The 24,944-nt window shown below is 36.3% G+C and overlaps 1 protein-coding gene across 2 annotated transcripts in view; it reads right to left on the reverse strand.

Annotated features, from left to right (window-relative positions):
• TAOK3 (TAO kinase 3) overlaps positions 1-24,944 on the reverse strand; it is a 152,355-nt gene that overhangs the window by 20,587 nt on the left and 106,824 nt on the right. Inside the window, exons 12-15 of one of the 2 annotated variants that reach the window (XM_011355842.2) lie at positions 22,150-22,317; positions 19,295-19,501; positions 8,774-8,908; positions 708-944 (exon numbers count right to left, since the gene is read on the reverse strand). In XM_011355842.2, the coding sequence (XP_011354144.1) occupies positions 708-944; positions 8,774-8,908; positions 19,295-19,501; positions 22,150-22,317 (747 nt within the window). The remainder of the gene's footprint in view (positions 1-707; positions 945-8,773; positions 8,909-19,294; positions 19,502-22,149; positions 22,318-24,944) is intronic. The other variant, XM_023528253.1, reaches the window with a different exon arrangement.

Consider the following 24,944-nt stretch of genomic DNA (forward strand, 5'->3'; position numbering starts at 1 on the left):
GTAAGCCTTAAGGGTGGGAGGGGGGTGGTGGTGGCAGGGAAGGTGACAAGTTGAGCACTGCTAGTACCTGGGTAGGCAGGTCTGCTTAATTTTATTCACTATTATTAGGCCCATTTTCCTTCAGACATAAATAACTTCTCCCATCTAACACTTATCAGTAATAAAGGTGATATTTTGACTATCTGTCTGACCCTCTTGTCTGTTTTTAAAATCAGTTTAGAATCTGGATGGGGAAGAGAGATGTACCCTAGAAGATCCAAGCGATAGCTGGATTAATTACTTGCTGCCATTGGTCAGGTGCCATCCGCTGTCCAATCAGCTGTAAACAGGGATTACCACAGCTAAAAGGGACTGTGTGCAGAGCAGGTTTCCTTTGAAGAGGACTGGGTGTGGTAGGCACAGTAACAGACCTGAATTGTGCAAGTTTTTGTAGGATAGAAGCATTTTATTTCTTTTTATTTTACCCAGACCCCCCATCAAAGGACTGATGGCTTGGAATATATTTGAATAGACTAGAATGCAATATATACCTTTAGTTACTATTTTACCTTTTAATGACGATTTTAAGTAGCTCCACACCACCCCCTCTACCCAAGCAGCACTATTCCTTCATCCCCCAAAATCACACCCCTCCTGCTAACGTGATGCCACTGATGGGAGCAAGCTTGGCTTGGCTGTGGCACCGAGGCATGTGTGCACATACTGACCTCCTTTTCTATGATAGCCACTTGCTTCTTGGCCAGCTTCTCCAGCTCGATGGACGAGTTGTTGGCATGCGTCTCCACCTCCTTCTGTAGCTTGAGGCGGTGCTCGTCCATCTCAGCCTTCAGCTTGTTCTCCAGGGCGATCAGCTGCTTCTGGTGCTGGCGCCGCATCCGCTTATAACCTGACATCTGTTCCCGCAACTCGTTCTCCTGCTCATGCTCATGGATCTGCCGTGTAACCTGAATTGGGTTGGGGAACAGAACTCAGGTAACCAGGTTCACGGAAGGCAAACTTTCTGGCGATGTTAAAGAACCCTCTGGCTTCATTTTAATTTACCATTGTCAGCATTACTTTACCTACTATTTCCTGAATGCTCACTTGTATCAGGCACTGTGCTGGGTGCTCTTTCTATACTTAATTTCTAATCCTAAAAACCATCTCATTCACTTATTCATTTTATTCATTCATAAAAGTGAGTGTTACCATTCCCATTTTATAGATGAAGAAATTGAGACTTGAGGGAATTAATTTATTCATTCGGCCAAAATACATTCACATATTTTTGATATATCATTATATATATGCTCAAGGTCACATAGCTGATAAGGAGTAGAGTTGGGATTCAGACATTTCTGTCTGATTCCAGAGCCATGCTTTTCCCGCTATGCCAGGGTTTCTCACCCTTGGCACTATTAAAATCAGCAGGATAATTCTCTGTTTGGAGAGGCTATCCTGTGCATTGTGGGAAGTTTAGCAGCATCCCTGACCTATCCCACTAGATGCCAGTAGCACCTCCCAAGTCAAACAATCAAAAATGTCTCCAGATATTGCCAAGTGTCCCCTGGGGAGCATAATCCCTTTGACTGAGAACCACTGCACTATATCATACTGCTTGTTTGGTAAGGATCATTTCCCAACAGTCATAGGAGTCTTAAATATCCTTTTAAAATAGTTTGAAGATTTATTTCCTATTCTTAATATGAATCAAGAGAGAGAAAGAACTTTCCCCTTTTAAATCATCTGTCCCCCTCCTCCTCCCTGCAAAAGGGATGTTAACAAATTACAATATATTTTCTTGCTCTCCCAAAGGGAAGAAAACATTTCTATGATTTTTGGATGGCTACTTTTCTCAGTCATTTTTTTTTTAACCCATTCTCAAGTGAATAACCAACAAACTAAAGATTGTAAATGTACATTTTGATATCTCATTTCTACCTATTAAATCTTTTCTGATTTCCCAGGGCTTCCCTTCAATTTATCACCCTTCTTTATTTTCCTGTCAGATTCTCTGGTCACTTCCTTCTTATCTTTCCTATTTTAGAAAAAAAATTTTAACTGTAAAATTATAATTTTAGTTTTTTTTTTTTTTAACTAAGTAATTTAGTCACTCCTATCTACTATAAGCCACTTCTCCTCGACCTAAACCTCAAACAAGTTTTACTGGAAATTTTCATGCTGCTATTAATTCTCTCTACTATTTTCAGTTTATGGGTCAAAGTGTATTTTGTACAAAGAACAGTTTGTTACTCTGCTCTTTTTAGAAGGTGTCCCTGCTTATTAGCTTGAGTCCTTACTATCAAGAGAGTGCTGTTCTGTAACTGGATAATATTATCAAAGTACACCATTAAACACTGGCCGAACTTTGAAACCCTTCCAGCTTAAACTAACACTCGGTTTCATATTCATTTCTCTTTTCTAAAGGATGATCCTCTCTAAAGTATGAGGAATAAGAGTGGACAATTTTTCAAGACCAAAAAAAGGATCTCACCACCAAATAGGCACCTAACAGTCTAAAGAAAATAATCTACTTCATCATTATGATAAATGAATTTTTAATAGACTTATTTCATGATAAAAAGCAGAAAAGAATAGTTTGAGATATATGTGTATAGTTGACTTCTGCATGCTTGTGCCTTCCTGAAGTTCAACTGCAGGGAAAAACAATTCCAACCAACAGAAAGGACACCATTTAGTCCTTTCTGAACTCACTTTTTTTTCAGACAAATATGGCAGTAAAGGGTCTGTTTGAGGGTAATGAGTATGAGATATGTTTTATCTGTGTACTTATTTTTTCTTATTTTAGTATTCCTTCTTAAATCATATTCCTAAAGCTGAGGCATGGCATATTCGAAAGCTATCATGATACATTTAAAACTTGCCAGCAGAATGTTTGACTAGTTTGTAGTCAATAAAATAAAGTAGGGCCATTTCCCTAAACCAGGCTGCCTAAAGTTAAAACAAATAAGTTGTGTCAAGAACATTTTCTATCCTAATTGGTGGCTGAGTCCCTGTGAAAAGGGCAGTCCTACTGTATACCAGATCACACGAGTATGTGGCAAAAACAAATTACAAAGCTCAACACGCTATCATTGTACATCATTAAATTCCAGGAGAGACACTTTACTTTTAAGTGGCTCCCATAATTTGGATAATCGCCTCCTTAAATTTCTAACACCGACATCCATTTGTAAAACTACACTTTCCAAGTTTGAAAGTAATTGTCTTTTTACATATATATAGTGAGAGTGAGTTTTATAATCCCAAACTCAAACTAGACAGATAAATTTAAATAAAAGTATAACCAGATATTTCATTTGTGAAGTCTAACATGAAATTTATAAAAAATATGTTACCTATAATTATGTATGCCTGTATGTTTTAAGTTTAAACTTTGTGTCTTATGAACACACTATCTGTTCAATAAATCAAAAAAATAGTTCATAATTTAATCATGCTTTATGATTTACATTGTGTTTTCACATGCGATTTATCTCTTGAATTTTTATAAAATCCGCGATTTGAACTAAGGTCCTATGGTTCTTGAATTGCCTGAGGAAATTCCTATCACCAAGGCAGAAAAGAATGAAATCTTCTGTTAAGAAATAATGGAGGGATTCGATACCCCAAACAGTCAAAGCTAGAGAGAGCTTTGAACCTAAATTACAAACTAAATAAGTCTAAAAATCAGAGAAAGTTAGGAATGTGGGGACTGTTGTTTTCACAATGGTATTCTCAAAAATGTGATCAACTAAAAATGAGCAGTTTCATCTTGCCACACCCAGAGCGTTGCTTGGAGACAAATCTCATTCTGTCCCTTGCTATATAAGTGACCTTGGGCAAATCACTTAACCAGTGTCTCTCAGTTTTATTCATATGTAAAGAAGAACTATGATGAGATTGCTGGTGAGATAACACTTGCCCTAGCAAGGTGTCTCACACATAGGAAATGTTCAAGATATGTTGATTTCCTTCCTTCTCCTGCCAGGCTCTTTGAGTGATATGTTTCTTTTCCCCTTCACTAAGCATTTCTGGTGCTGGGGACATAATTCAGAAGTGGATCTAAGAGAAAGAGCAAATTCAACAAAAAACTGTACTTGTATCCAGTTTGTAGATTATAAGTGTGTATAATTTCTGAATCTGAATTATTAACTATTTCATATACCTGGAATAATATACAAAAAATAAAGAACCATAAAGGAAGACTGAACTTTTTTCAGAAACTTTTTATTGTCATTCTATTCTACTGGAATTAATTCTGGCAAAATTTGGCTCTAAAACATACCACTTCACCACACTAGAAGGCTAATAAGCAACTTACTGAACATGAAAGAGGAGCATGGTGGCTGATAATGTTACCCTTTTAAGAGATCAAAGCCAACTTACAAGATTAATTATATGTAAGAATCAAAATAATGCTTATGATAAAACTGGCCACCCTCAGCACTTAGAACAAATGAAATTTATAGCAAGTTCTTAAAAAGAATACAGTGACTCACATTTTGGCTTAGAACACCTAGGGGAAAAATGTTTTAAGTTCATACTAAAAGTAATGACTGATAACAGGCAATTCTGCCTTAAACAGAAAAACTGACATGAAGAACTTTGAAATACACACTTATAAACTCAAATTCTCATGTGATCGCAGGGCTGGAAGAGACTTCATTCATTCGTTCAACACATTTATTGACAGACTTTGGTTATGCGCATTGGGCAAAGATATTGGGCAACGCAAATAAAAAATGGTATCAGCAATGATCTTATAGTGTGAGATGAAGAAGCCAACGAAAAGGAAAGAGGAGACATGCAATATTTTGATAAGCATCCTCTGATACACTATCCAGGAAGAGAACACATTTTCAAGCATTTAGAAACAGAACAGTGGGGTTCATGAGAGGAGAAACTAGCATTTACTGCTGAGGTGCTAATATTTTTATGCTTGCTACCAAACTTATTCAGGTACCCAATTTCATTTTTAAAAATCCAAATGAAGACTCCATTTTTTTTTTTTTATATGAGCTTTTATACTGAATGTGTAAAACCAAAGTAAAAGAATCTATATTTGCATAGGTGAAACAATAATCGTTTTCTCCTACATGCTTTCCTGGAGATTAAAAACTAAGAGTTTTATGCTCCTCTTTCTAATGTGTTTTCTAACACAAATCCACCTGTATAGTAAAACCACTGAATTCCAAAGAGAATTCCTTCATAAGACCCAAAGCTGAATTTTCTGATAGATGTGGTCTTGGTCTTCATATTTACACCTACTGTGGGAACAGCCAGTGAGCCAGGACATTACAAAATTTTAAGAAGAAATAACATTGGATGTAAATCAGCTAAAAACACTCTCATGGGTTACTAATCTAACTAAAATATTAGTATCTCCATTCACCAATGGAGATAAAATTCTAAAGACACACCTCAAAGGCCTAAGAAATCAGATGAGTAATTCTGAAGAACTATGTAAACAACTCCTTTCTCCAGATAATGAATCAGCCCAATATGAACTTTCTTATAGAAGAAAAAGAATGGATAAAATTAAAAAGGTTCCATGAAATGCCCTTCCTTTTCCTAATTTTTCAAAATAAGGTCAATAATCTTGCCTTTAAATGATTATAATTTAAAAATATATAATTCTAAAGTTTCCTTAGGGTTTCCTGTGGCATCAAGGTTCTAAGTCCTTGCTTTTCCTTTGTTACAAATGCAATTGTGCAGTGGATCATAAAAATCTCAGTTTTAAGGTGCCAAAATAATAAAAGCATCTAGCAGTAAAAGCATGTAGCCCATGGGCTTCATACATTTGTCAATAACCCCATTCAAAGCATAATACAGAAGGAAATGCTAAGGGGAAAAAAACCCACAGAGCTGGCTAGGCCTCTCTTAGGCTCTGCAGAAGAAGTAGGCTGATAAAACAAATTTGAAGAATCACAAATTTTTTCTTCAGTTTGCAAGTCTATTTGAAACGTACACTCATCACTTACTTATCTAGTAATTGAAAAACTCATTTCTAAATTCCTCTTTTTCTTTTTGCCGTTCACTTTTGGATCACTCTGTGGCTTGTTAGCACTTCTACTACAAGATTGTAAAGAAAGAGTAAAACTAAAATAAATAAATCAATATAGTATTGCTAACAACTACGAGAAGTGAAGAGAGGTTTCAACAATGATTTGATTATTTGTTATACTGGACTTTCATTTTGCCATGATCTCTTACTTTTATGTCATTTAAGTATTTTAGTTCTTTTTCATTTGAGTTGGGATCCATGGAAAATAATAAGATTCATGATATATTTTTAAAAATTAGATACTTCTTTTTGATATTCCAATATCCTGATTTATATATTCCTATTGAAATTAGCCTTTAAAATAACATAATAGGTAGTAGTTGATAATATACATACCAATACCAATTGGTATAAATACCCATACCAATAGTTAGATTGTCCCTAAAACATATCACTTTTCTCTTCCATTATTTTTTTTCTCCCTAAAAACTACTAGATACAAATACCACTGAACTCTGATAAACTTCCATTAATCCCACCGTGATTCCAAAAGCATTACATTTGGAGAGAAGTTTCCACCAGGTAAAAACACTCTCATGGGTTACTAATCTAATATATATATAATTTATATATATATATATTACATACATACATATATATATATATATATATATACACACACACACACACACACACACACACACACACACATATAAAATATATATATTATTTTGTGGCTACAGCGACAGCCTATCGGCTACTCTGTTTTTAACTTAATATAGGGGGCAGGGGCCTTTTAGCAAATCAAAAGTCCATGAGAGAGACAGATGCCAGCTGTTTTCTGGATGGGCACTATGAAGCCTGTAGGATTCAGAGGGGTTCCTGAGGACTTTGCCCAGATGCCTGAGGTGGCCTAGTAGGGAAGCTGCTTTCATTATCCACAGAGAGGAAGACTGTGATGGCTGATATGCACACAGAGTGGCTCTGGGTGAGTTCACAAATGCAAAAGTGAGATCATTCTGGCATGGCAGTAGTAATATCTTACTGGGAGGCAGGAGAGGTCATGAATATATGATGTGGGAACGAGGGTGTGGCAAATGAGAAAAGAAGAGAACCAGCCCCAGAGGGGGAAAATCCACTTGGTATAACGTCGCTTCACATGCACAACCTGCTCATGGTGCTCTGACTCTGTGGTTGTTCATCTTTTCTCCTCTCAATTCAACATGGTTACAAGTCTCACAAGAGTCAGTGATAGGTAGTAATATTCCATAAATACCATGTTTCTTTTGTCAGATATTATGGCATGAAGATATGTTTTATTTAATGTTGCATGCTTTATTTTAGACTCACAGGCATGTTTTTTAAGTGCCCAGCAATCACTAGCAAATACATAGTGGACATTTTAAGATCTCCATTACACAGTATAGCATTTTTTTAAAATGAAAAATTGCCCATGAAAGAGATTACAAGAAACTTCTATACAAAGGAACTTAAAGGTAGGCTTATTATTTATAAGCAGCCTACATTAAATTGCTCGCTTTTAGACAGTAGCAGGTATAGCAATGTGTAGGTGCTTTAACTTCCATTTTCTTTATATTTGGGTTTTTAAAGATTATAATCCATTATCAATTCCAAAGATAATCGAAGCCTTTAAAAGACTTGAGAAATAAAAGAGGAAATCAGGTTTAAAAAATAGGACAAGAAAAATAATCATTTCTGGGTCGGCCTTGGATGATGTCATCATAGGTTCTAAATGTAATAGCTAAGCAGTGTATACTAACTCTTCCTGCACATGTAACCTCTAACATCAATTTGGACAAAACAACTCATATTTCAATAATTTTTTGGCTGAGAAGCGAGATTCAGAAGCAAAAGATTAAAGAGAGTTTAGAGTGCCAAGGATGAAACGATGTGAGTGTGTGTGTGTGAGCGTGTGTGTGTGAGTGTGTGAGTGTGAGAGCGCGCACGCGCTGGGGACCAAGGGGAGGAGGCATGAAAACTAACTCTTCCAGCACACACCCCTTTTGCTACTACAAGGGCATCCAGCAATCACATTTGCAATAGTAAAAATGCTGAAGGATCCTACAGCATCTTTTCTTCCACGACCATCCCTATCCTCTCCTGCAAAGCCCTTCTTGCTTTATTGGTGCCAGGAAATTCTTCAGGGGTTAAATGGGGAAGTGCAGCCACTACCATTGTTGCAATAAATAAATGAATGAACCAGAACGGACCAGCAATCCATCCCTGGGAAGCAAGCAGCTTATTTTCTACAATTATATACAGTAGTCAGCAACCGTCTATTTTTAAAAATTGTGTTTTATCTTTTGATGTGTGTGTATACATTATAGATACACATGAGTCTATACAAAAAGAAGCATAGTGCCCTGCATACACATACATCAAATATCTTAAAAATATTTTTTAGCATTATTGTTTTAATGAAAAGATAAACAGCTTTTAAAATATTGGATATGTTAGCAACTTCATCTTAAAGGCCTTTTATTTTGCACATACAGCATATATAAATACACACACACACACACACACACACACACACACAAAGGTTTTTTTTTTTTTCCATGCCGTAGACAATGCTAAAATATCTGAGATCAGGTTGCTATGCCAACAGATTTTTTTCTAAAATGAATAAAATTATTAGGAGGGAGAAAACATTCTTGACTCCTTTCCTCCCATCCATGAAGCCGAGAGAGGCTCAGGGAGGGCGAGAGGCTGCCAGATGGGGAGGAGGGGAAGGAAGGGAAGGTGAGTAGAGGGGTGTTTGCTTACCAAAGATGCTGATTTGATCGTGGCAAAGCGCTCTCTGTTCCGGTAGTGGAGGGCCTGGCTCTGAACTGACTGGGTAGGCCGCGGCTCAGGCCTGGGATCGCCGTGGCCCGCCTCATCCCTTATGAATACATGATCCTGCAGAAATGGATAAAAACAAGGAGAAAGTCCAGCTGTGCTCTTTCCTCGCCGGCTGCCTCTCTCTCACCCCTCTTTCTGCACAAGCACTGCTGTTTGAAATGCATAGTTTAGCTCTCTGCTAGTCCCCGCAGCTCCCACGGTACAAAATGAATAAGCAACACATTGCAGCCTTCAGTTAGGAATGTCAGCTGATCGCTAGTGGGATGCCTTCTGAATCCCTGGCAGGCTTTTTCTTTACCTCCAGAATTACATATATGCAAAAGAAAAAAAGAATAGAAAAAACAATGCAATGTACAGACTCCTTAGAACAGTTTGTTTAAAACGCTGTAACCAAATAATTCCTTTAAAAATGTCATGTCCATGTCTAGCAAGGAGGATGCTGGTTGCTTTTAACATAAAAGCGAGCCTCCGCCTCATTCCCTTGAAAGATCTGCTTTCTCAATTTAATTTTATTTGAGATCTGGTCGGTAGGATCATCGTTCTGCCTAGAACCAGTGTAGGCTTGTGCTGAACTGCCTCTCTATCTTGTGCTGGGAAGATTCGGCAGTCACTGAGGGATCCTGCTTTCCAGTCATGATCGTACACAGTTCTAGCACCTTCTCTCTACAGCTTCTGAAAGGATTTTTTTTTAGATTTAAAGGGACAGGCATACAATTTTAACCAAATGATACTTTCACAAATTCTTCCTCAACTCAGTCTCCGTATGGTCACCAGAATGAGTAAAGCTGGAATTTAATACCCTTGACTGATTTAATCAAGCCTGTTTCTTGATAGGCAAAGATGATTAATGTTATTGTAACATCCAGTGAAAAATAACATTCCCTGGAAGGATGGTAATGGATGTTTCTTAAATGCAATTGAAATGACTTTTAAAGGGGAAAATGCTTTCAGAGGGTGATGTGTCTCTCTATAAAAGATGGAGTGGTCAGACAGTAAGTATCTCTAACCCTTCAGAAAAAAAGATACTATAATAATTAATAGCTCAAAAACATGTACAACCATAGGGGATTTTTAAATAGTACATGTTCAGGATAGTGAAGGAGAAATTAATTCTCTTATTGCCCTAGGGTTTTAGGAGAAACCATTTGTGAGGAGTCAGTTTTGCATTTTGTCCATGACTATTTGAAATTTTTTAGAATTTTCTTCATCAGCCAACAAAATTAAAGGTTTAGAAAATAAAATTTTATTATGTACTTTAACATTTTGAAAAGTCAAAACACACATCTTCTTTGAGGGATATTAAATTTTACATCCAGTTTTTTACGTAAAAGCCAAGAGCCAAGATTAAATTTATTATTGGGCTGATTTTTTTTTCCCCTTTAATAAATCTAGAATGCTTTAGAATGTTGGGAAGGTATCTACCATTACATCTACATTTATAGATTTTTTTAAAAAAAATTACTGTATTATGGTCTATTTTGTTTCAAATAATGAAGATACCTTAAATGCCATTGAGGGCACATATATCAGATTTAAGGGATGTTCTACCACTGTACTGTCCAATAGGATAGCCACTAGTCACATAAATATTTAAATTAAATAAAATGTAAAATTCGGTTCTAAAGTCACACCAGCTGTGTTTCAAGGTAGACACTAATTATGGCTACCATATTGAACAATGCAGATATAGATCATTTCCATTGCTGCAAAAAGTTCTATCAGATAGTGCTATAGGTTTAAAGTGCATCTCAACCCGTATATTTTGAAATTTATTAAAAAATATTTGATAGGTCAATTAAAAATTTTCTACATTATTTTCCAGGAAATCTAAACTCTTATTTCAGAGGGCAAAGAAAGATTAGGTGTAGGACTGAGACTCATGCACTAGGTTTAGGTTCTAGAGAGGCAGGCACTGGGATCTGCTACCATTTATTAATATTTATTAATAAATTACTGCTGAATATTTATTAATAAATTAGATTTATCTCCAAAATTGATCTTACTTAATATTACGGTACCAGAAAAGCAAAAAGCTTTTAAATGGCAGCAATCAGAATAGATATACTACGTAGAGGCCTGTGGTTTTACAGGAGGCCTTAACGAGTCATAGTTTTGGTGAGGATTTCGTTAGCTAACATTCAGTACATTGACAGAGTATATCTTGAATGATGTAGCAGCTGCTAAGTTTCACATTTGTTATAACTTGATTTACGAAGATGACCAGTGACACTAGAATCCACACTGTTCACATAACCAAATAAAACAAAAATATATTTATGTACAAATATGTATAATTTTAATATTTTTCCTCTGTTTTCTCTCAGATAAAAATGAACACTTTTGGTTGGGACCTTGCTTATCAAATTAAAAGTCACATTATATTAGCTAAGCTTTAAATTCAAGGATATTGAAATACACTGGAAAAGTTAAAACTCGAAATCATAGTTTTTTTAGTTGACACATAGCTAATTGAATAACCTAGTAAGGTATATTTTTAAAATAATGCCACTTTAGAAGTTAGTCTAACAAATAGGTCCAAAATTTTGATCTACTTTAAATATAATGCTAACAGTATAATCGTTGCTTTATACTCTTAAATTTTTTTCCTTTTAAAAAAGAATTCTTAGTTTTCCACAGCAGCTTCATAACAGAGATCACCACTTAGTGTCTTCAAATATTATGCAAAAGACCACAAAATGGAGCAAAATTTTAGGCTAATAATGGTGGATATACATTTCAAGTACATAAATTATTTTTAAAATATTCAATTCCTTTGTATCAAACAAGTTCAAAACTCTGAAGACAACTTAAATAGTGAAACCATTTTAAAATGGGGGAATGTGGCTTGAGAAGCAAGCACAAACAAACTAAACTATCAACTTTACTGGGTATATTGTCTGTTGGTTACATTGCCCCTTCAAGTAGCAGTCCCTTAGAAAATGACCAGAGTTTCTGAACTGAACACATTTTAAGACTAATAGTGGAAAAGGTCAAATTGCTATTTTATGCAGTTACACACCAATGTAGGTTATTTACAAATGATGAGAGGACCAACATCTTCTCTGATGTTGAAGAATAATTTTTAGAACATTAAGAACAATAATAGTGTTCTATGTTACCAATACAAAATATATGACTTGGTTATAATTTATATTAAAAAACATTGCATTGTGGGGACAAATAAACACCAATACAATCGGGGACCAGTTTTAAGTAAATCTATGTTAACCTGGTAAAACTATAACGTTCTTTCATCATAAAAAATAAAAAGTTCGTGGATTGAGGAAAAAGCTGTCGTAATATCTGTTCAAAATCTTTAGTAAAAAAAAAAATTGAACTTTTATAAAATATAGTGAAGCATGTGAATGAAGCATGAGGCACAAACTTTACTATTATACTCTGGACAAGGGGCTTTACTTTTTATTTAGAAGTCTTTCCCTAAGTGTCCGAATAGTTATGTTTCTCAAATAAAGACTTGTGGTGTAGTCACTTATCCCGAGTTTATAGCTTAATGTGAAATTAACCCTGGAAATCATTCCTAAGGACTCTGTTATGTTTGGGGTATATCTTTATCACACTACCCATCACACCTGTCTGTCTGAGCAGGAGGATATGGGCTTTTTGAAGGCAGAGTAAATGTGATTTGAAAAATCTCAGTCACTCTAGCACCGAGCACAGTGCTTGATACTTAGTAGGCATTCAGTAAATGTTTGCTGAATAAATAAGCTCAAGAATATAGGTCTGAGATGTTAGAGAAATGACATTTTCTCTTATATTATTTAACAGAATTTAAATCTATGTTTCACAAGAATGTCACTCTGTACTCTAAGAACGTTGTTAAATAGTGACACATACACATAAGCACACCTTTACATGGGTCAGGGGGAGAGAGAGAAATCCAAAAAGGGCTTTTATCTGGTGATGAGAAAACTTTTTATAGATTCAGACACTTCTCATGCTGTGGAGAAAGGATCAGCAATCCCACTGTCTCTCTTTTGTTTTGTTCATTTCAAAATTATTAAATTATTGCTAAAGCAAGTGTAGCTATCAAAAGCTGGGGCCAAAGGAAGGGGAGAAGACGGAAAGATAGCTCTTAGGGAGAAAAAAATGACTAGCGGAATGCTGAGGATAAAGATGTTACTATAGAGAGGTGGTTTGCGTGGCTGCTTTGTTTAAGAAACATTACCTTCATAAGTTAATTTACTTTTACTTTGCCAAATGTGAGTTGAAGAGTCAAAGAACCCGCCCCGCTCTTCAGCAAAAATAATAGGAAAGGCCACTGAAGCAAATGAAAATTAAACTAGAACATCCTATCCCCTCAAGGACATTTCTTTTTTTTTTTCCTCTCACAAAGATGGTGAAAGGTGTTCTTTTTTTAAAGAAGGAAAAAAAAAACCCAAAACCTGAATAATGGGAAGAGCCCAGTAAAGCTTTAGGAGTTAGGATAGAACAATTTTTTAAAATAATCTCTAAAAGGGGGCTATGATAACTTGAGTTCTTTAGAGACACCTAAAATAAATTAATGAACAAATACTTTAAATATATTTACTTCTAATGATCTATATTCATAGAAAGCAGTAGCAGGCAAAGACAACTAATTTTAGTCTTTAACAAAATAAAGTATACCTTTTAATTGACGAATTAAGAAAATAGACTTTGTTGCTTAAGATGATTTTAAATTCTGTTTGCACTGCTACATACACAATGATTTTAAAGAGTAGGGTGGAGGCTCAGCAGCAGGCGGGGTGACAGGAAAAAAAACTAATCTGGATTAAAAGCCCACGCTGGAATCACTTGTGACTTAATCAAGAATTGGGTTGCAGAGTTGTGTCCTATAAAAGTTCGTAAAACAGTTATTGAGTGCTTACTACGTGACAGACTCCATGCTAGGTGGCAGGTGAGGAGAGAGGTCCTTGAGGAGCCACCAGTCTAGACAGACGGTGATATTCTCGTGATCGGAAAAAGCGGAGTGGCAACACCAGCAAAGGGGAAACAAATAAATGTTTCAAGTTTATTTTGTCAGAATATACTTTTAGACTTATCAAATCATTCTTGCTCAAAAAGAAGATTGGATTAGGATCCCTTCAGGGCCTAGGAAAGACCAGAGTGGAGGCTAAGACTGGAGAGAAGAAAGGAATCTGAAATTCTGATGTCAAAGGAAATTTTTCAGTGTCCCATTTTACATTTTGGGGGCTTGATCTGTGATAGAAGTGTCTTGCTGAAACCAGGGCATCTTTATTCTGGATGCAGAGCAGTTAACTGCAAGTCACGCCCTTACTAGTTACACATGGCCTTTCCAAGTTTACTTCCAGTATAAAATGGCAATCTGTTTCATATCTATGACTTGACTAATTTAGGATATGTCTGCTTGATCATCACAATCCAGGTGGACAAAAAATTCCCTACCCTTATTCTTATATGTTGATATTTACTAAGAATATTCTTATTGTCTAGAATATTATTATTGGAGGAACTGTATTCATTTAATTGTTTCAAACCATAAAGATATACTTAAGATTATTTAACCCTTTTAATCCATTATGTTCAATGAACTAAAATAGCATGATGTTTAATATCCAGTAATTAATTCATTCCCTGTGGGGTTTTTTTTGTCCATTCATTCGCAATTATTTACTGAGTGCCTATGCTGTGCCAGGCACTGTTATAGGCATCGAGATGCAGTGCAGAACAAGGTGGCATAGTCTTTGCCCTAATGAAATTTACATTCTACTCACAAAATAATAAACAAATTAATACATAATATAATTTTAGATAGTGACAAGTATTAAATAGAAAATAAAATAGGGTAATGAGATAATGGGTAGAACATTGTTTATAACATGATAATTTAGTGATATATATATATAGGCTTTTCTAAGATTCTGGACCTGAACCCATGTAAAACTGGTAAATGTTTTATATAACAATTGTGATTGCTTTCTTTCTAAAACAATCTTTGTGGTCACAAATGATGACAGACTCAGAAGTACACCACCCAGACTCTCCTTAAAGAAGGACATGCTGCTAGCAGTCTTCTTTGGCTGCCAATTCTTTTAGGGTCTGCTTCAACCGCAGATAGCAGCCTTGCCCAAGTTCACATCCTTTTCTGGCTGCTCATATTCCGTGACTGATCTAGGTGGTGGCTATCAAGGCCTGGCCATTCTGGCCCAATTCTAGAAGGCCATTTTAGCTCCAGAACTCCCTGGGAGGGTTGGTTGAGGCTGCCATTGGGCCTACATCTCAGTTCAACTTTGCCTTCTGATCAATGCTGCTTCTTTCTCTTCCTGTCCATGGGCATTCATTCTAAAGGAAACTTCTAATAATAATAATAATAATAATAATAATAATAATAATAATAATAATAATAATAAAAAAACCCTGCTGTGATAAACCATCTCAGCTCTGCTTCCTGGAGAATCCAATCTGCAACATAAATGTTACCTGCACCTACATGTATTGTATTGTACTTACCATCCCATCTGCAGGAGAAGAAGGGACTGATGAGGGCAGTGGCTTTTAGAAAAGAACCCTTTTGCAAGTGAAATCTTAAGTGGAATCCAAATATATAATGTAAGAAATAAAAGCAGACCTTGTCCTGGGCGAAGTGTGTGTGAGGCTTGCTCCTAACACACCTCTTTACAAAATAACTTGAAAGTCACATTAGAGATTTGCTTCTTTAAACATCACAGGAATAGAAGCACAGAATTTTAGAGCTGGAAGGGATCTTTGACATCATACAGAACAACTCCTAATTTTACAGATGAAGTAACTGAGGCCCAGAGAGGTTTGTGACTTGCCCAAAGCAAAATAAAACTAATAGTAGCAGATAGAACTATAAACTAGTTTCCTTGATCCTGTCGTCCAGTATCCAAAATTTTCTGTTGAGAGTTTAAGATCCTATTCCATTCATGTTCTCAGGTGGAAAACTTTTAGGAATTCAAGTAAACCAACAAACATAAACTATATTTGAATGAAGATGATATAAAGTATAGGTATATCATATTAAACATTAAGTTTTCATATATAATATATTCTATTTTTATAGCCTGCTTAAAATTTTCCTTTTCCTATTGTAGTAAAATACATATAAATTTACCATGTTAACCATTTTTAGGTATATAGTTCAGTGCTATTAAACACATTTATAATGTTGTGCAACCATTACCACCATCTATCCCATAACTTTTTGTCTTGTAAAACTGAAACTATATCCATTAAACAACAACTCCCCATTTCTCCTCTCTCTCTAGTCTCTAGCAATCACCATTCTACTTTCTGTCTATATGATTTTGACTACTCTAAATACTTTATATAAGTGCAATCATATAGTACCTATCTTTTTTTGACTGGCACATTTCATTTAGCCTAATGTCCTCATGCTTTGTCCATACTGTAGCATATGTCAGACTTTCCTTCCTTTTTAAAGCCGAATATTCTATTGTATGTATACCACATTTGATTATCATTTGTCCATTAATTGATGGACACTTGGGTTGCTTCCATGTTTTGGCTACTGTAAATAATGCTATTATGAAGATGGATGTACAAATATTTGAGACCCTGCTTTCAATTCTTTTGGGTATACACCCAAAGTGTAATGTTGGATCACATGGACATTTTTAATTTTTTTAGGAACCACCATACTGTTTTCCACAGCAGCTGCACCATTTTACACTCCTACTGACAGTGCGCAACAAGGGTTCCAATTTTCCCACACCCTCGTCAACGCTGTTATTTATTTATTTATTTTTTGGGTAGTAGACATCCTAATGGGTGTGAGATGGAATCTCAATGTTGGTTTTGATTTGCATTTCCCTAATGACTAGTGATGTTGAGGATCTTTTCATGTGCTTATGGTCATTTGTATATCATCTTTGGAGAAATGTCTATTCAAGTCCTTTGCTCACATTTGATTTGGGCTGTTCATTTTTGGTCATTGAATTTTAGGAGTTATCTATATATTCTGGATATTAAGCCCCTATTACAGGGGTCCCCAACCACTGGGCTGCAGACTGGTACTGGTCCATGGCATGTTATGGACCAGGCTGCACAGCAGGAGGTGAGTGGCAGGCAAGCGAACAAAGCTTCATCTGCATTTGCAGCCGCTCCCCAGTGCTAGCATCACTTCTTCAGCTCCACTTCTGATCATCTGGCATTAGATTCTCACAGGAGCACCGGTCCCTGGTGCCAAAAGGTTGGGGACTGCTGCCTTATTAGATACGTAAATATTTTATATGCAAATATTATATGTGCAAATATAATTTGCAAATATTTTCTCCCATTCTGTGGGTTGCCTTTTCCTTCTGTTGATATTGTCTTTTGATTAGCCTGCTCATATTTTAAAGTTAACTCATCTGAAGTTTTATTTGCAAAGGTTTTTCAATTTTCTTCCATCCCATTTCCTCTCTCTATATATCTCATAATAAAAAAGAAATACTTCGTATAACTTAAACCCTTCCTGACAAACATTTTTTGTGAATCAAATACAACTACCTTCTATTTCAAAATATAAGTTAACATATACTCTTCTCAAGTGATTACACCAGGAAGAAAAAAAAGTATTGAAAGACTCATATTATTGCAAGAAAGCTCTACAACAGCATGTGAAAATTAAAATTAAAACCCCCAATGAGTTTGAGATCAGGGCCTTCTTTCTCGCTGATTATACTTGTAGTGTCTTTCTTCTAATTCTAGGTACCCATCTGAGAGGCAATGTAGTAAAAAGATCCAATAGAATTTCTCTTCTTTTGCTCTCTACACCCAGGGAGCCCCAAAGGGATTAGAAAGGAAAGAGCCAGATGTCAGCACCCATGATAGCTCCTTCCAAAAAGAGGGTCTAGCAAAACCTTCTTTTCTACCCTTTAAATATATGATTACTTGCCTGTATTCAAAGAAGGGCAGCTGGCAATGCTGAGCTCTTAGCAGATTTCTGCATCTGTCTGTTATCGCTCTTTCCCTCAAAATGCTTCCACGCTTTCTGATAATCTGGGTCCTTGTTGCCTCTGGTCTCAACTGACTCTCCACATAGCTCACCAAGCCCTAAGCTCTCCGACCCTTCCCCTCCTCCTTGAATGCACAAAGTTCTTTTTGTCTTAGGTACTTTGCATTTGTTGCTTTCTAACTCACCCCTATCTCTCACCGAAAGTTAGCTAACTTCTGCTTGTCTTTAAAGTTTTAGCTTAATTATCACTTTATTTGGTAGGCTTTGCACTACTCCCTACTAGATTAAATTCTCCTTTTACCCAGAGCAAGTTTCATAATTACATGATATAGTTATTAGTATGATTACTCGCTTACTCTCCCCTACAGATAATAAGCTCCATGAAAGCACCATGTCCATTTTATTTCCTCTGTATCCACAGGGCCTACTATAGTTCCTGGAACATAGTAGAGGTCCCCACCAATATTAGTTCAATAAATGAATAAGTTAATCAGTTCAGAAAATAAATATGTGTCACTCCATTATTCACAACCAGGGACCAATATATTTTCTCCTGCCCTACATCCTTACCTATTCAATTTCCTTTTCCTCCCAAGAAAAATGTGCAACCAATTGAAACCTAAGTGAAAAAAATTCTTAAACATGCTCTCTTACTGGAATTAGAATGTGATCACTGCCATCTATTAAAATAAGTAGCTACAACACCTCAAATATGCCTAATAAGGAAAAATTTATAAGGGATTTTTTCCCCTATAATTCCATACTATGGATTTCTCACCTAAGGTCACTCAAAATACTTTTGGGAATTCCTCTAAAGAATTATTGATAATTCTGTGAAACACTCATCTTACAGAAATTGTTTTGAAAGCAGCTTTAAAAACTAAAAAAAAATTTTTTCCTAAACTATTTTAACTTATGAACCATGATAGGCTTGTATGAAAAGAGGATCTTTAATTGGAAAAGTAAAGTAAAAATAAAAAACAGAATCATTCATTCAAAAGTCAGAATATTTAAGCTGACGGTCTTAGAAGAATTAGAAACAATAAATCCAAGAAACAACAGAAAAGAGTAGAAAGTGTTTCTAACACAAATAGTATCTTGGGAATATACATTTAGAAACAAACTCTGAAAGAGCATATTTCTAAAAGGGCACATCCAAGGGGTTTTACTTAGGAAGCTTTTAAAGTCTATAGTATTAAGGTTATTTGTTTAGAGGACTTACTGGTTTCTTTGACTTGGAGATTTATGGATTTTTAAATTTTTATTTACCGATGGTGGTAGACATCAGAGGAACAAGAGAGGAAGATGAAGAAAGAGGCGCAGACATAGCCTGCACAGTCCTTCATGGCCTTTTTACTGTAAGAGAGCTATCTAGTCTAGGTTTAGTCCCACATTTCAGTTGTAAAAAGGTAACTAAAACATCTGGATACTAAGTGGTGACCTGAGCTGGCTTCACTCTAATTGACAAAGCCTGGAGCTCTGAAGGGGACTATGAGACCTACCTTCTTGTGCACAACAGAGGAACTGGAATTTATTGTGCTTTCGTCATCATGCATCATGACAAGTTCAGAGCTGCTCTCATCCATGACCTCCTGCATGCTATTCACACTGCTGCTCTGGCTGCCTGTGCTCACAGACATGCTTGGGATGGAATGGTTGCTGCCCAGGCTGTCCATTTCCCTGCTCAGGCTGGTTCCATGTTCGCTGTCCTATAAAAATGGGGCACTCGGGTTAAAAAAAACAACAACTGGAGATAAAGCGCCAATTCATTGACTAAGCTATTAAGCACACTCAATTTTGCAGTGCCAAGTTGCTTTTCTGCCAAATCTGCAATGATAAACTTTTTATGTAGTAGTTCCACTACTCCCCCACAATTTCAGACAACTCAAATTCACTTCTATGCCTTCCCCAGGGGCCATTCTGGACATGAGTCATAAGGCTCCAAATGCTGCTATCCCAGGGCTTTCCCCTATCATATGCAACTATCATATTACCGTATTACTATTTAGTAAACAGAATCAGGCCAGATTTGTAAGAAACCTCAGAGACATCAAGGTGTTAGAGAGAGACTGCAGAAGACTAGACAGGTGACCTCTAGGATATTTACAAATATGGCAGTGGTCACTTGAAACTAAAATAGAGTGAAAAGAGTTTTCGGAGATTTGACAAGCAATATACTCCTTTGCAAGTCATTATTGAGTAACTTCATATCTAAACAGGGATATTAATTCTACTGTCCTAGATAGGTAATTAAATTCTGCCTCCCTCAAGCAATTCTATCATGCTTACCTCTGTAATCTTATTAAATATATCTGTTAAATAATACTGGTATTCATTACTACTAGTTCAAAGACTACTATTTGAGAAGTGATAATCAGAACATATAATTTATCCATCACAGTGGGATATCTTTTGATAAAAGATTAAGTAATATAACTAAATCAACTTAGTTCCAAATAAATCCTATTTTCAAAGAAGCATATGCACATATATAACTTTAAAGAATTGTTACTTAGTAATATAAGGCAGCGGTCCCCAACCTTTTGGCACCAGAGACTGGTACCAAATCTAATGTCTGGTGATCTGAGGTGGAGCTGAGGCGGTGATGCTAGGGCTGAGGAGCGGCTGTAAATACAGATGAAACTTTGCTTGCTTGCCTACCGCTCACCTCTCATTGTGTGGCCCAGTTCCTAACGTGCCAGGGATCGGTACTGGTCCGTTGCCCAGGGGTTGGGGACCCCTGATGTAAGGAATCACTGACATAGGTAACTGGGGCAATTTAAAATAGTAGATAATACATTATATTTTTAACAGATTTATTTTCCCAGTTAAAGAGGATCATTCGTATCTATGCAATCGAGATTATTAGTCCAATTCAACTTTCTGAATTTCATTTTTATAATTATTGTTATAATAATTTTGTTTTATTTTCTTTTATATTAAAAAACTAAAATAAAATTCATCATTCCTTTCCTCCTTTTTATCTAGTTTTAGATAGGCTACTCCATTCCTATTCTATGTACTCCTGAGATCCTATTTCTTTAACTATATCTCTGTCTTCTGTCTTCAATGCCTCTGTCCTGGCTCCTTTCCCTCTACACAGAAATATGAAGAGGCCTGTCCCATATTTATGTACCTCTACACACTGCCCTTTGTCACTTTTCCTTCTTAGCCAAATTTATGAATCTTAAAAAAACCAACTTTTGCTGTCTCCATTTTGTCACTTCCCATTTATTCTACATCCCGTAGTAATCTTCCTATTCATCTTAACTATTCCTGTAAAACTGTTTTTACTAAGGTCATCGAGAATGCCCTATTATAAAACCCAGTTAACATTTTTTTCTGGTCCTTGTCTAACTTGACCTCTCTGTGGCATCTGATGGTACTGGCTGCTCCTTCCTTGAAGCTATGGACTCTCTTAAGAATTGCAATGCCTTTATCTCCTAGGTCTGCCTTTTCTTACATGGCATGGGTCCTCTTCTCATTCTACATTCAGTTCCTTGGTTCATGATCATTTTAGTGCTCTTAACTCCCAACCGACGACCCTTTACTCAGACCTCTTTCCTGTGTTCTAGATTTGCATTTCCTAGCCAACTACTAGACAGCACCGTTCAGGTGTCCCAACTGTCATTACTCTTGCCTCAACCAATCCTTCTTATTTGAATGAGAAAGCAGGAAGTCATCTCTCCTTTGAAATCTCTATCCATGTACTATGTCAGTCACATATGATGCCAAAACCTCAAACTCCATAGGCACTTAACTGAAATCATCCTAAACCTACTTTCTCCTTGAATTCCTTTCTGTTCTTAGAAGGGGCATACTCTAGTTACCCAGGCTCAAATGCTGAGTCACCTTAAACTCTTCATCTGTCACTGTCACTTTCGATGAGAAGCGTTTATTGTCAAATCTACCTCTACAGTGTTTCTCAAAAGTGTTCCTCTTTCCTGCATTCCCATTGACACTGTCCTTCTTACTTCTTGCACGACTATTATCCAGAATGTCGCCCATTCAAATCCATCTTACACTTTTGCTAGTATAAATGTCCCAAAGCACAGCACTTTCCTGAGTCTAAAATCACCCACATTGTGTCCTCCATACAACCTTCACTAATCCCTACCAGCAGACTTATCTTCTCCCCACCATGAACTCCTGCATGATATATACCTCTATAGCATTTTTCATATTTTGTTTTTAAGAGTTATTTTATGAATGTTTTATTTGCAACTCTGTGTGTCTCTTAAGGCAGAGAGCATCAATAACATTTTTATCCCCAAAAGTGTTTCTTATAGTGCCCAGTCCAGAACTTTTTCACATAGTAGGCACTCTATAAAGGCCTGCTAAAATAAATTAAACATACGTCTTCGTCCTCCTGTGACTCATTCAAGGGTCCATTCCGTGTCTCTTGGAAAAGAATTTTTTTCATTTTTCGGTACTGAAGGTTATCTAGTTCACGAACAGCATCTTTTGTCCTCTGTATGAGGTCAATTAGGACACGTAGTGGCCGGTCTCGTCGGACAAAGTCATGCTAATGGAAGGAGGAGAAAATAACAAAGACTGATAATGAGAAAACATACTTTTAGATACAGGATGTAGATATAGTAGTAAATAAATGTAAAACAGTTCTACGGCTTTTATAGAAATAACAGACATGATTTTCATTTCATGTAGCCTCTCATTTTGTGTGAATCTCATAATGAGATAATTTTATGTTTTTCTTTTTTTCAAGCCCCATTTTGTGGACTAGAGTTTACATGAGAATTCTTGAGGTTTACCTTATCATACACACAATAACAATGACTAAAACTTTAAAGAGTAGATGAGTTGCTTATAACTTTCAAATCAAACTACGTAATAAGCAAAAGTGATGTAGAGTATGGAATATTCTTGTTATAATCTGCCTCAATCCTCCTCCCCACTCTATATTACCCTTTTAAAACATACTTGTGTATATGTTGTTTTCTATTTCTGTGGTCATATATAGTGTATGCTTGAAAATATGACAGCTGTTCAACTTGTTCAGAGGTCAGAATTCTGGCAACTTCATTTTCCCTTTACAGAATTGTACAATCAGAAATAAGGAAAAGGAGCCTCTCAGCAGTGAAAATAACTGCCCTCATTTTATTGTCAATGATCTTTAACACATATTCTGGTTTCCTGGTTTTTCAGCCTGTAGCAGATTAGAAAGGGCATAAAAGTGAGAGAAAAAGGATTGAAAACTGTTAGAGGTAGGGTTATTTGTTGTAAAAAGAAGTGCACTTTGAAAGTTCTCTGACAGCCTGACAGCAGAGAAAGAAATTCCATGACGAACACACCCACCGACCAACCACCAAATGAAAATGAACAAAGGTTCATGAGCTATTTGCAAAGGGGAATATGTCCCTTGTATAGTCAGTCCTTTTATACTCCAACAGTTCGCAAAACACTACTGTTTCTGAGCCATTGGAAAAGTGAAATTATGTTCATTATAGTTTCTTTAGCAGAGGAGCACATCACATATTTTGACGATATTACCACAGAAAATGATCAAAAGTGGGAGGAAAAGTTTTGTTTTTTAAAGGAAAAGTTTCAGTTTATGTGGGAAATTTACTTATGTGAAATTATAATTTGGAGATATTGGGAAAATGAGAAATAATGTGATAGGCCTTAGATGATGGAATGGATTTAATTTCCTTATATGTTAAACAGATATAAAAGAGGAATGGGACCATAGGGAGAAAAAAAATCTACATGTCTTGTGGTTCTTCACCCTGACTTTGCTGTCAGGGAAACTGTGGCTTTTGCTCCTGCTTTTATAAAATATCTCTTCCTCTGCAAAAAGTCCTTTTTGAAGATGAAACACCATTCCCGGAAGTAAGTGTAGCCTGCATATTTCAAGATGAGAACAAAAGGGGGAAAGGAAATTATTTTGCTACTCCAGTGCTTGCAATTACACAAGAGCAAATCGGTTTTTAGCAAACCTCAAGCTGTAACTTAGGATCACTGAATTTTAGAGCAGAAATAGCTGTTAGAAATTCTTTTATTTTCAAGGTAAAGAAATTTAGGCACAGAGAGGTTAAGTGATTTACACTGCTAAATAGTGGAAGAGCCAGGACTGTAACCTAATTTTCTTTATTCTGGGGTTTATTTTCTGGTGGTCATTAGCTTTCTAAAACAAAGATTTGATCTGTCATTGTGACAGATACTGTGTCCCCTTTGACTCTCATTCCAATCTCTTTCCCTTGCCTTCCTCTATCGTAAGCACTAGAAAGTAAGAGTTGAACTCCAGCCTTCTCTGCAGTTACAGACAACAGTGTGACTGAGTTCTGGCCAATGAGATACAGGCAGAAGTCCACGAGGAAGGTTATGCTTTCTAGAATAAAACAGTAAGGCACATGAAGAGAAAGAAGGTGGTTTGCCTTTTGCCCTTCCTCCTTTTTCCTGCCTGGAATGAAGACTTGAGTCCTGGAAATGCAGGAGCCATTCTGTGAAAGGTAAAAGCTGCACACTAAGGATGGCAAAGCAGGAAGACAGAAGTTTGAATCAGTGATGATTCTTTGAGCTCCTTACAGCTCTGGACTGCTTACAACACCTTTCCCAGGTCCAGGACTACCTGAGATAATTAAACTCTTACCTGTTTATAGAGTTTAGCCTTTTAGAACTGATATTCTCAATAGACTAGTGGTTACCAGAGGGTCGGGGAGGGAGGAAGGGGGAGGTAGATGAGGTAAAAGGGGTTAAGTATGTGGTAACAGAAAGAAATCTAACCATGGACGATGAACACACAATGCAATATATATGTGCCTTGCTGTTGAATTATACACCTGAAACTTACTGGATTTTGTTAACCAATGTCACCATAAAAAAAAAATAAAAAAAAAAATTGATACACTCGATGTCTTAAAAATACCTCACTGCCTTCATGATAAAGTCTGGTCTTTTAAAGCCAGGTTTCTGCTTGTATTTCTAAGCTTAAATCTAGTAATTCCTATTCATTCTCCCCACCCAATGCATTGTATATTCTAGAAAATTTTTGCCTTATGCTTCACACTGGCATGCCTTTGCTCATGTTGTTCTCTCTGCCTGCAATCCCATCTCTCCCTGTTCTCTGAACTCCTGCAATTAAAAGGTTCTCAGATTCTTTTAAAAGAATGATTTTATTGCTCTTAAAAAATA

Source organism: Pteropus vampyrus, unplaced genomic scaffold, assembly GCF_000151845.1.
Source record: "Pteropus vampyrus isolate Shadow unplaced genomic scaffold, Pvam_2.0 Scaffold23, whole genome shotgun sequence".
NCBI lineage: Eukaryota > Metazoa > Chordata > Mammalia > Chiroptera > Pteropodidae > Pteropus > Pteropus vampyrus.